The sequence below is a fragment of the Polypterus senegalus genome, chromosome 1 (assembly GCF_016835505.1).
Source record: "Polypterus senegalus isolate Bchr_013 chromosome 1, ASM1683550v1, whole genome shotgun sequence".
NCBI lineage: Eukaryota > Metazoa > Chordata > Cladistia > Polypteriformes > Polypteridae > Polypterus > Polypterus senegalus.
Window position 1 is genome coordinate 330,319,801 of NC_053154.1, and position 13,180 is coordinate 330,332,980.

General features: G+C 46.1%; 1 protein-coding gene across 1 annotated transcript in view; it reads left to right on the forward strand.

Moving 5' to 3' along the window:
- The window catches only part of LOC120517732, a 154,726-nt gene extending 148,283 nt beyond the window's left edge, over positions 1-6,443 (forward strand). Inside the window, exons 85-87 of the mRNA XM_039740230.1 lie at positions 4,096-4,347; positions 5,745-5,827; positions 6,015-6,443. Coding sequence (XP_039596164.1) covers positions 4,096-4,347; positions 5,745-5,827; positions 6,015-6,080 — 401 coding nt within the window. The 3' untranslated portion in view covers positions 6,081-6,443. The remainder of the gene's footprint in view (positions 1-4,095; positions 4,348-5,744; positions 5,828-6,014) is intronic.
- Positions 6,444-13,180: the final 6,737 nt, after the last annotated feature.

Genomic DNA, 13,180 nt, shown 5'->3' on the forward strand with positions numbered 1-13,180 from the left:
CACATCTGGCTGTTTTGTAATATTTGACATCCCCATGAATACATTTTAGACTAGTTTTTATTTTAGTCCGCTGTTGCGGTAATACGTAATGGGTAGCAACAATGGAAATGTGACTCCAGGAGTCAAACATTGCCCTTACCTTTCTGCCATGTATAATAACCGCACCTGTATATGGAAGAGACAGAGGATTAGTCACTGTGGCACAATACCTTTCTCCCTTTATTACTGAGCAATCCATAAGCTCGTAAGCACAGTTCGGGGACAGATGTCTGATCTCCCCACACTTGTCACAGCGAGGAAGACCGGCTAGTCTGTCCCTTCTATGAACGGCAGGTTCGGGAGTTTGTCGGGGAGGGCTCAGGGACTGCCCCACGTATCTGTTGGGTTCGCCGAGAGGTCCGTTTTGACCGCCCCGATTTACAGGCTGCCCAATGACGCTCCGCTATTTTGATCAAGGTGTCCATGTCCTCGAAGTTGTGTTTACAGACTTGTTGGGCGATGTGGTCAGGGAGGGTGTGTACGAACGTTTTGCACGCAAGGAGCTCAGCCATTTTGTGTGAGGTGTTGATGTCGGGCCGTAGCCAACGACACTCCTTTTCCCAGGCTTCAAAGCCTTGAGTTCTCAACGGTCTTTCGGGATCAAATTGCCACTCCCTCCACTCTCTCGCCTTTTGTTCCGGTGAAAGGCCATAGCGCTTGAACACCTCTAACTTAAGAGCGTCATAATCGGCCGCCTGCTCCTCAGTTAAGTCGTAATAGGCTCTCTGCGCTGCCCCCTTCAAATAGGGAGCCAGTTGGTATGCCCACTCCGACCTCGGCCAAGCTTTCCGCTTAGTGCTACGTTCAAAAATCAAAAAGTAGGTTTCAATATCATCTGATTCAGTTAAGGTGGTCAACTGAATCGGCTGTGACAGAGCCACCTCTGTCCATACACTAACAAGGGAACGAGCCTCGGTTTCTACCAATTGGGTCCTGGTTTTCCCTATCTGGATCTTCAGGGTCTGGTGATCGCCCATGATTGTATTTAAAACAGTGTTAAGGTCTTGTTCTTCTGACATGATGAACAAAAATCCTGCCGACTACGCCAATTGTGATAAATAAAGAGTCTTCAAAAATAGAAAAAGACTTGAGGATCATCCCCATATATTGCCGTCCAGACAAATGAAATAAAGAATGTGATTCAAATGACTTTTCAGTACAGATTGAAATAAATAACTGTAGACAAGATGGCGTTTATATAACAGAATATATGATGGGAGAGGAAATGGTTGGCAGGAAGTGATGATTGGAGGCAGGAACACGGAAGCAGCGTCATCAGGAGTAGACAGAAGTAATGGATTGTGGAGCCGGAAGTGCTGATTTGTCCCGTTAGAGGATAAGTTGCTTTGTTAATTTTAGATGTTGATTGCTACCACAATGTGTGCTCGTATTCACCCTGCGATGAGCTGGTGTCCCATCCTGGGATTGCTCCTGCCTCACACTCGATGCTTGCTGGGACTGGGATAGCAGTGCTGCCATGCCCCCATATGATTAATACATCCCATAATTCATTCCACCATTAAGATGATATCAAGTGTACATCTTAGTATTCTGAAATGTTCAGAGAGCTGTAATATCACAAATGTAATGTACTCTGTGTGGTGACCACTGCCTGTGCGCTCTTGGGGGCCATTTTAAGAAGCATGTAGTGATTAATGAGAATACGAAGCATTTAATGTGCTACTTTAGTTACAATGGGATTTGACAAACTCTAGTAAATTAAATATCGATTTTAAGATGAAGTATACAACATTCTACTTTAATGACAAAATAAACTATGAGATTTAAGTGGGAATTTCAAGATGAAAGTCAACATTTTGACTTTGATCTCAACATAGAACTTTAGTTTTTTTATTCACTGTGTCCCTATTTTTTCTTCTTCTCGGTGGCCCTGATACATTTCCGTGTAACGCTTAGACGGTGGGCTGGGACTCACCTTTTCGGATTGACTTTCATATCTGCCCACTTCTTCTTTATTTTGGGTGCTGTGCCACTCCATCAGTTTCCTTTATACCACTGCTTAAGCCACCAAATAGGATGTCTTTCTTTGCCTCCACTTGGATCAGGACCCCCGTTTTGCATTTGCTGAAATTCTTCTTTATCACACATGCTGTTTGCCATTATCCATCCATCCATCCATTATCCAACCTGCTATATCCTAACACAGGGTCACAGGGGTCTGCTGGAGCCAATCCCAGCCAACACAGGGCACAAGGCAGGAACTAACTCCAGGCAGGGTGCCAGCCTGAGAAAAAAGTGCGAAGAACTTTGATGACACAGTTTCTTGCCTGTTGTGTCCATATGCCATGTTTTAGTTTGAATTCTACACAAGGCATTATTCGTGAGGCCCCTGGTGGTCTTGTATATGTGAGATGGACCACCAGTGGCACCTTTTCAGCGTCTTTCTTTAACTCTTCTTTAGAATTCTTCTCCTGCCAGTTGCTAATCATAACCCTGCCGTGTTTCTCTTGTCACATGTGAGATCATCTCACCTTTGCAGCCTCCTCTGAGTTTGTGTTTGGCACATGGAGCAGTAGGGGCGCAGGGGGATTTACTGCAGATCAGCCCATGTTGTGGTATTCAGTAATGTCATTAACTTGAGTCAAAGGTGATTCAGTCAAAGTTGATTTTATAATTGCTACAAATCAAGACGTTGCCTCAAACTTCTAGCTCTTCTTCATCATAAAATGGATTTGGATGTTTGTCCACCAACTAGAAACAGCAGAAGTGACAAATGACTTTTGTTCTCTCAAGCTTGGTGTCCTCAGGCCTCCTCTTTCTGTCATCTTCTGGTCCAAAGCAACTTGACATGCATTATAGAAGAAGTGCCCATCACAGCGCACTCCTGTTGCCTAATGGGAAGTGTAGTCCTGGTACAAGACTGCAGAAAATACAGAGAGGGAGAAAAAAGTTTTACATCCATCAAGCGCCATTCTCCGTGGCTCAGTGGTGTTAATTAATGATAATAATAGTGCATTTTATTTCTGTTGCTGCTTTCCATTCAACTTAACAACATCATTTCAAGATTCAATTTCAAATTCAAATTTCTGGCTCATCACTAACATCAGTCTAAAAGTAGCCTGGGCCCGTGGCGGGTGGCAGCTCCAGTTCTGCAGCCCACTGTTGAATTGATACGGCCAATTCCAAGGTCCGATGACACTCATTGAAGTTGCCATGCTCAGAGATGTCCACCAACGGGCACCAGAAGAGTCGACACTACAGATTCTTGTCCATGGTGGTTGGTCGTCGGACATTTCTCGCATCATTTGATGATCAAGAGGCCAACAGTGAATCAGAGTCTACGCTTCATTTTAATCGTAATTTAACTTAATCCTGATACTCTGTATGTTCAATTCATCATAACAACTATTCATGGTGGCTCTAAAATCGGTACTGACCCCTACTCTCTTTTCTGTTTCTTTTTCCGGTTTCTTTGTGGTGGTGGCCTCGCCACCTCCACCTACTCAAAGCTTCATGATGCTCCAACAATGATGGACGGATTAAAAGGCAGAAGTCTACGTGACCATCATCATCATCAAACCCTTCCGTGAGACCCTAAATCCAAAGAGGACTGTTTCATTTATGTTAGGTAGAATGCCCAGAGGTGACTGGGTGGTCTCGTGGTCTGGAATCCTACAGATTTTATTTTTCTCCAGCCGCCTGGAGTTTTTGTTTTTCTGTCCCCTGGCCATTGAACCTTACTCTTATTCGATGTTAATGTTGATTTATTTTTTTTATAATTATGTCTTTCATTTTTCTATTCTTTAATATGTAAAGCACTTTGAGCTACTGTTTGTATGAAAATGTGCTATATAAATAAATGTTGTTGTTGTTGTTGTTGTTTTAAGATGTTCCGTTGGCACACATATGGCTTGAATTCAGAAAACGGTGACGGTGTGCCTCTGAAATGTGCCTTATTATAATTTATCGATTTGGTGGAAAGGAACTAAAAAGCCCCTTTAAACCGTGATGGACGTATTCACACGATTTCTGCCTGTTCACTTGCTGCGCTCAGTCAGTTTAGTGATGTTTTTGTCTTTATTTTCTTCTTCACAGAACCCGCTCCAGTGATCGGTTTAAATGCCACTGCAGTGACATCGACATCAACATTCCTAACGTGGACCCTGGCCAGTGGCGCTGCTTCCAGCTTCAGGATTGTAATTGAAGAAAATCCGAACTCCATGTCAGTGAACACGACATTTGTAAATGTAACGGGCCTGCTGCCGCTGAGCTCATATACCATCTGGATATCTGCAGTCAGTGGAGATGGAAGTGAAGGTGATGCTGCGTCCATCTCCATATTTACACGTAAGTATTAGCCGATCGATTGCAGTCAGGCCTGCTGTTATCAAATACTTTTTAATTCCCTCACCAGTCCTTTGTTTTCAAAATTTATGAAAAGCACTTTAGCTGGTGAAAGGTGCAATTAGGTGTGACTTTGGGACTTTAGAGTTTGCACACTCGGATCACATTTGTTCCATCGTTCATATTTCAATGTCACAAAATAAGAAGGAAAGGAGGAGGGCAAGACCCTTGGAGTTCTGCTCAAGCTTGCAGGAAGGTCATTTGTTCAGCGACCAGAAGATGAGAATTAGGGTTAGGATTTGCAAGAGTCCACATTTTGTAATGAAAATGGCAGAAAGAAGCAAATAATGTGTCCAACATCAAAAGAGATGAACACGCGTCAAGTCTTAAGAGTATCTGCAGTCTCAGCCGTGTATCATCTCAGTGCTGACATCACTCACTGATCACTTCCATGACCACATCACAAAATGGTGGCTCCAGTAGAAAAGAAAGGGGCATCGATGAAAAAAAGATTTTGATGAATGTTTAAAAATTAAATGGAATTATAAACTAATGGATTCAGTGACCCTAAAAACCTTTGTAAGCATCTAAAACAGTACATCAAGAAAACCAGTCCCTCATAGCAAGAGGAAAGGAAGACACCACCCATCCATAGCCCTTGAAAGAAGGGCGCCGAGTATCGAAGACGTGGCTGTGATGATAGAAATGAGTTTACTGTGTGAGAGAAGGAGACGAGGCAGTCGGAGACACATGTGGCTGGATGGCCTTTTGTCTCCTCACCGCTAGGATGTCCTCACAACAGTCCACAAGTTTAGGAACAGAAGAAGTGGACATCCTAATTCATAATTTGTGATGAATCAAATAATTGGGACAAAATTGAAATTGCAACAAAACCTAAAGTTCACATTGCAAAAAAAAAAAAACGAGAAACAAATGGTGTCGCCCGACCAGCAGAATTCATCATTATGGCCACACATTTTTATCTCCTCTTTTCTGTCATGTCCAAAAGCAGCACACAATTTATTCTGGTGGAGACTGCTGACCTGCAGGTTCTTCTGAGGGGCATCGCTGCTGCTTAAACCTGTTGGCCCGGGCAGATGCTTGCTTGGATGAGCTTATAGAGATGGGAAAGGTGAATGCAGATGGCATGACCTCTGACCCCAAATGAGTGATGTGAGCGTGCATGGAGCCACCTGGAAGTCATATTGCATGTGCAACAAGATTAGGGCCAGTTTTGTGAAACTGTATGTGAAACAACGAGTGACTGATCAGCCCACCACCATTCATAAAGTGCTGAAGCCACCGTGGCTGTTGGTGCCCCCAGCTGCCCCTGAATGGCGAGAGAGATCAATGTTGCCATCACGTCAGCGTTTTATAATTTCTGTTGTCTTTACCTACAGCTGGGGTCTCTCTGAGGTACCAAATGGTGCTTTTCACTTCTGCTGGACTCGACCTCAACACAAAATCACTCGTCATTCAGCAGGTTTGTGTTTGCTTTTGTCTTCTCTGGTGATGGACTGCAAGTCTGTGATGGCTGTCGTTAAAGAGTATCAATCAGCAGCTCAAGTTCCACGTTGTGCTAAAGTTGCTTTGCTGGAGGCTTTCAGTGGTGGGACGCTGAGCACTTTGTTCTGCAATGTCTGATAATTACATTTCTTCTTATTTCTTAGGTGAGCACATTTCTTCATGGTTACCTGAATGAAAGCTCATTTTCAGCTTCCTGGAAAGATGAATGAAGTGTAAAGTCTCCACATGAGTGATGTTCTGAGGAGTTGACCAAAGCTGAGCACATCCTCAAGGAGCAACGCCACCTGTCAGGATTCACTGGCTCTTTGATCTCCATGTCCCTGACCTTCAGAGTCCCAGTGGGATTCATGACTGGTAACTGCTCAGCTTCCAATGTACGACATGAACTCAAACTTCTGAGCCTTTAAAGGCGCTATAGTGCCCTCTTAATTGTGTTTTCTGTATTTTCTCAGTCTTTGCTTTGCTCAAATTTGGTTTGGTTATTTGGTTTTGTATTCTGTGGCTGCTGGTGGTTGTGTGCGATCTTAGGATCTGATTCTGTTATATACGTACATAAGATAATAAAGTTTCAATTTTGGACAAACATCTTAATGACTCATCTTTATTAGAAACAAAGAAGAAGTCAGGGCCAGCAGAAGAAGAGCAGTACATTTGAATTCATTCCTTACTGGATTTCTTTGTTACTGCTAAGGTGGTGATGTGATGATGGCCTCAAGTTTGTCTGTTTTCATGGGCGCTCCTGTGTTGGGATGTGTTGGTCTGCTATGACATTGTGTGTCAGTAGGTGTGTGGTGCTCCTCTCGCATGACATGTGATGTCATGGCAGCCTTGAGATTGCCTCATTGACCAAAGGGTATCCACACTGTATAAAATTCAAGGAAGACTTACCAAGGACCTTGAGAGCTTGAGCAGATCATTTTAATTCAGTTATTTCGACTAGGGTTTCTCTCCTGACAGGGGTTCAGATCCACGTGTTGTGTCCTTTTTGTTCATTGTCCAGCCGTTTCTGTATGCTAATGTTACTTTTGCTAATATCTGCTGTGTTTTCTTTGCCTCTGATATTTTCTGTGTGTTTTGTGGAGTTGGAGTCCACCTGCCAATCACCACCAGAAACTGCCCTCCGCTCCGTATCACCAGAGGGTCTCCCACATTCCCTGGTGGTTCATTTCAAACTGCTAAGCGGTTTCTTGTGTTTTCAGCTGTGCTTTGTGATTTATGAGATTTTTTGACCCATTGCTCTGTTGTTCAGCTATTCTCAGGATTTCGTATTGGAACTTTATTAACTTTTGGATTTGTTTTTAATGGGCATTGTATGCCTTTTGTGCTCTTTGGAGCTTCCCAGTATTGCAGAGCGTTTATCTTGTGAAGAATCCATCTTTTAATGTGTAAAGAGTCTTTGTTTGCCCTCGTTACCAGCCGGGTTTGACGGGTCCCCCCTCTAGTTGGTATTTTTGGGATTACACGCTTGAGACTCCTACTTCATAGCAGATTTTGTGTGCCCAGAATGGGGAATATTTGGCAGGCCTAAAGGGCTAATGGAGGAAGAGCAAGAGATGTACCTGTAAGTAAAAACCAAAGATTGTCAAAAATAAAACACCTAAACCCAATGTGCTGACCAAAATCCATCCATCCATCCATCCATCCTCTTCCGCTTATCCGAGGTCGGGTCGCGGGGGAGCAGCAAGAGAGGCCCAGACTTCCCTCTCCCCGCCACTTCTTCCAGCTCTTCCGGGAGAATCAGTATGCTTCCCAGGCCAGCCGAGGAGACATAGTCCCTCCAGCGTGTCCTGGGTCTTCCCGGGCCTCCTCCCGGTTGGACGTGCCGAAACACCTCACCAGGAGGCGCCCAGGAGGCATCCTGATCAGATGCCCGAGCCACCTCATCTGACTCCTCTCGCTGACCAAAATCAAAGGTCAGAAATAGAGAAGTACGAGGGGCGTTCGAATAGAAACAGGAATTTATGAACTGAATACAACGAGACGACTTACACGCTTCATTTCCATGCAGCCTCCTGCCACGGCAGCTCACTTGCTCCAGCGCTCAGGAAGCTTCTTAATCCGAGAAGAGCAGAAGCCTTTTGAATGTCCGATGACCCGTTCTTGCACAGCGTCAATAACCTCCTCATTCAACTTCACTTTCTTCCCTCCTATAAAAGAGATGACAGTCCCTCTCTGAATGACTTGCACCAATCATACACGCCAGACTGAGAGAGAGACAGACACTCATTCACAAACTAAGAAGAAATCTGAGTCGGAATGACTCCTTCATTTGTCAAAAATGTAATAATAATTTGCTGTTTAACACTTGTGGCAGATGGCCTGGACACAGACAGACGGACATCGTTTCTTCACCCAACACACTTTTATTTACACTAATTATATTTACGGTTTAGTCCAGTGCACTTCCCAGTGCCTCCAGCACCAATCCCCCAATGTCCAGGCCCAGGCCTCACAGTCCAGATGCCTTTCTGGCCGCCTCCAGTCCTCTCTCCACTCCAGCGGCCCCTTATATAGGAACCCAGATGGGCTTCAGCTGCTCCCCGGCACTCCTCCGCAGACACGCCCCAGTGTGGCGGAAGTGCCGGCTGCGCACCCGGAAGCCCTCCAGGTGTCCCCCTGTTTTCTTCCCACGCCAGGAAGTGCTGGGCTCCAGGTTTCTTCAGGCACTGGGGTGCTGCCTGGCGGTGGCCACAGGCCCCTACAGGGTTGGGCTTCCAAGCCCTCTACCCGTGGCCCCCAATACAACCAGGGCGGTCGCCCCCTTGCGGTCTGGAGGAGGTACAAGCCCTCCTCCGGTCCTCCTGGGCGTCCCGGCTGGGCTACTGTGGACCTCCTGCTCCCACATGTTGGTTGAGCAGCCAGCACTACCAACCACAAGTTCAAAGCTGCGTGTGCTTGTCCAAGGTGTCATGTCTGCTTTCCACTCTTTATAAGAACAGAGCATGAAAGTTCCTGTTTTTAATTGAACAAAAGATGAATTGTACACAACGCTTTAAAGTATTCATCCATGTTTTTCAGTAGTGAAGATGATGACTGCTCCAACTAATCCTCAGTAGTGAAGATGATGACAATAAAGTGTGATTTCTAGATAACGTCCCCCAAAAACACATTGGCACATCATGGCAACAGCCTTGAAAATCAAAAGCAAACGGTAGAATGGCACAAGCGGCCTAATCTCCTAATTACAGTGAGAGTGAGAGCACATGCTCCGGGACTCGAGACCTTCATGGAGACGACAACAGGAAAGATTTCTGAACGCGAGCTCTGGGCACCGACTTTGCTTTGGTATGCCGTGGCTGAGAGTTTAGCAATGATTTCTGTGCACAGGTCAAAGGCTTTGCCAATGTAAAGTTGAATTGGCAGTGAAACTCCAAAAAGTCCGACAACGCTCTTCGAGCAGCAAAACTCAAGTCGTGAACAAATGAAGATGGTCGTGCTGTTCCTGTTTGGATGTGTTTTCCTGTACTAATGTCACGTGTGTCTGCCTGTCATTTGATGTTTAAATTAAGTTTTCTAGAAATGAATAAATAAATAAAATGCCCGAGTTGTTTCCTGTCCCACGTGGACATGTTGTTGAGCCAGCAGGTGTGTGTTGTGGCTGTTCTGGTAGTTTGATGCCCACTTTGCCAATTATGATGACCATTGTAGTGATGGCAGTCCTAAAGGTGAATGAGGGGCCAAGATGGGCACAGTTCTCGGCCCGTTCCTCTATGCACTTGGAGGGGGCACATCATTGGCTGAGAAACAGGAAACAGCATGGGGTTGGGGGACCCGTCCTGTGTACTGCGTGTTCTTGTGGAAGAAGATGGCAACCAGCACGGTGAAGTGGACAACATGCAGTATGTCACCTTTTAAAAAACGTGCTGCACTTCTCCACGGTGACGTGAATGAGAAGCATAAGTAGAATTGACGTGACTGGAGCGCTGCGGACTACGGCCATTACATGGGACACAGAAATGGGGACCAGGCCATAGGATGCCACCCAAAAATAACTTTAAAAGGAAATCCATTTGTCATTTCAGCCCATCCATCTCTACTCAATAGCCCATAAAGACAAAATGAAAACACATCTAAGGAAAGGATTGCAAATTTGTTAAACATCCAAAACTGAAATCTCTCCGATGTTCCTAGTCGTATTCAGCACTTCATTCACTACTTTGTAGAAGCCCCTTTGGCAGCAAATCCAGCAGATCCTCTCAAGCTCTGTTAGATTGGATCATGGCTCTCCACAGTGTGGAACACTCGAGGACACCCAGAGACTCGTCCCTAAGCCACTCCAGTGGTGTCTTGGCTGTGTACTCCACGTCACTGAACCGTCACCACAGTCTGAGCGGTGGGCAGGCCAATGGGGTGTCAGAATGGACTGGAGGTGTTCCAAAAGTCAACTGTCCCATGACAAAGTGAGCCATGACGTCACAAACTCGGCTTAAAGTCTCAACCTCTGAGCCTCAGGCTGCATTTCACAGGTGGCCCTGAAGAGGGTGTGAGTGAGCCAAGGAGAGTGAAGCACAAGGCGCTGCTACCGAAGTCACTTCATTCAGTCTCCTGGAGTAAAATCTTGAGAAACTGGTCTGATTTTTCTGTTTCCTCAGGCTGTCGTTTATGGAATCTTACTGAGCTGTAACATTACCCACAGGCCTCATGCCAGGCTGCAGAACAACTGAGGGATTTGTGACTTCAGGGTGGCACACACATAGACACAGACATGCCCATGCCAATTCAGAGTACAGCATTCATTAAAGGAAGATGAACCGGCCATGTCATTCCCACCTTGTGCCCTAACTGTGCCCCTGTTGTCACCTTTGTTTTTCTGGTGATGTCGCTAAATGAGCCACACGTGACTTATGTGACAAGTGCGTCAGGCTCCACAGTTTATTACTGTCTCGTCTTTTACCTTCCAGGTGTGTTTGAACCGACTTCATCCATCTCAGGGTCACTAGGGCTACAATAAGCCGTGAATGGGCCATCGCTCTACTCCATGGGCTTCAGCCCTTTACCAACCAGGCCTCCATCATTCACAGAGTTTGGACATTGGGTCAGACCGGGACGGACATCCGGGGTCCTGATTTAGAAAGAATTTTGCTGTTGGGCATGCAGGGGAGCTCACCTGGGCATGGAAGTGACAAAGGACAGATATAGTCCTGCTTTTATGACAGCTGACCTCATTGGCTCAAAAGCTCAGTTCTGTTATTTTTTAATTAATTCATTTTCTGGCCTTAAACCTACTGCTGAAGACCACCATTACTACTGCTGGACCCATCAGACCTGACTACTGGATGGACGAGAAGGTCACTGACCCTACCACGGGATAACTAGGATGGTCATCAGCCTTCCTCCTGGTCAAATCAGAAGAGAACTGACCCACCACTGGACATGTCAGATGGTCCGCTCGATCAGCTGCGTCACCGTTAACAGAGACAGTGTGACACAGTCAGGATCTGCTCTCAACATGTCCCAGGAGATGGCAGTGGCACACCGGTCACAACTGCTGCCTCACAGCTCAAGGACAGTTTCTGTGTTCAGTTTTCCATCTGAGTGCAGATTCACACTGTGATAAGCAGAATGTTCCAGAAAAATGAACCAGATTGAACCGGATGAGCCAGTGCCCTTGTGACAAAGAGAGGCGAGGTTAGCACTCTGAATGCTTACAGTAACTCGTTTAGGGCTAATTATTGGGTTTTTTTCTATCGTCCCAGGGCTGAATATTTTTCCAAAAAACTCTAAAAAGCACACAAAGCTGAGGTTTCACACATAAATCCAAATAAATACTTATTTATGACAAATGTCACTCTGTTTTATGTTCCGTGAGCCCGTACAGAATGTAAATTCACGTACTTATTACACACCAGTGTGTCTCATACGCTGGAAACAAAAAACAAAGCAGCCTGAAGTAGCCGAGTGGCTGGCAATCCGTCGAGTCCACCATGACGCCCCGTAGCCAGCATGTCCCCCACAGATGCGTGTCTGTGTAGCCCACCGGGGTGCACGTTGCTGTAAGAGCGTCAGCTACACGAGCGCGTTCAGCACTACAGTCAGCTAATGCAGGCAGATAACTTGCATCAAATTCGGAGTTTGATAAGTCCGAGTCCGAGTCAGCAATAATACGCAAAAAGAAATCAATCAATAAATAAACGTTACGCTGAGAGTGTTTTGCTTTGCTCTCTCACCTGATGTTGATGCCACACTTGACGCTGTTTACGCTATTCAGGCACACGCAGGGATCTGATGTCGAGTCAACGAGCCCAAGGCTAGCAAAGAGGGTCTACCTATAACGTAACGGTGACTTCTATCGCCTTCTTTCCTGGATGTCAACTTTAGTCGACGCCCGTCCTCAACCCCTCGTGTTGACAGAAGTTGACATTCACCTTAGTTAAAAATGAATGTACAATGGACTGAGCACCCCTTGCTTCTCAGCACAGCACAGCGCCTGTACCAGCCTCCAATCTGAGCACCACACTGTGGTCACCTCGCTCCTGGCCGCATTTCCCAGTGAGTCCCGGGGTCCCTGCAGCCCTCGGCCTAGTAAGACCATAAAGCAGACAAACAAGCTACATCGCCTCCCTGTGGACTGTTAGGTTTTGCACCGGCAAGGTGTCTTACCCAGTTCTACTGTAGGCTCTGCAGCGCCACTCGATGACTTCTAGGCCGAGTCTGATGTGTCACCCCTTCACACCAACCCACTTAACCTTGATGACTTTGAAACCCACAGGAAATGCAGGTCTGAAGCAGATTTGAACCCGGCACTGAGCACCGACACCTATGTGCTGATATTTAACTGTTTAATACTGCTGACCATCCATCCAGTATCCAACCCGCTACATCCTAACTACAGAGTCACGGGGGTCAGCTGGAGCCAGGCAAAGGGCGCCAGGCATGAAACAAACCCTGGGCAGGGCGCCAGCCCACCGCAGGGCGTGCACACACAAACACAAACAAACACTACACACACACAAACACAATTTAGGATCACCAATGCATCTCACCTGCATGTCTTTGGACTGTGAAAGGAAATCCACGTAGACACAGAGAGAACATGCAAACTCCACGCAGGGAGGACCCGGGAAGTGAACCAGGGTCTCCTAACTGCGAGGCAGCAGCACTACCCACTGCGCCACCGTGCCTCCCTTTATCTTAGTATTGTTTTTGTTATTACTGTTCCTTTGATTTTGTAAATCTGTGTCATGTTTTTGAGTCCATGTACAGTGCTGGGTGCTATATAACGCTGAGCTGCAGTCGACCCAAATCGGCTGGGGAGCACAGGAGCATCTGGCCATGCAGACTTGAACCAGTGTCACCAAATGAGACATTA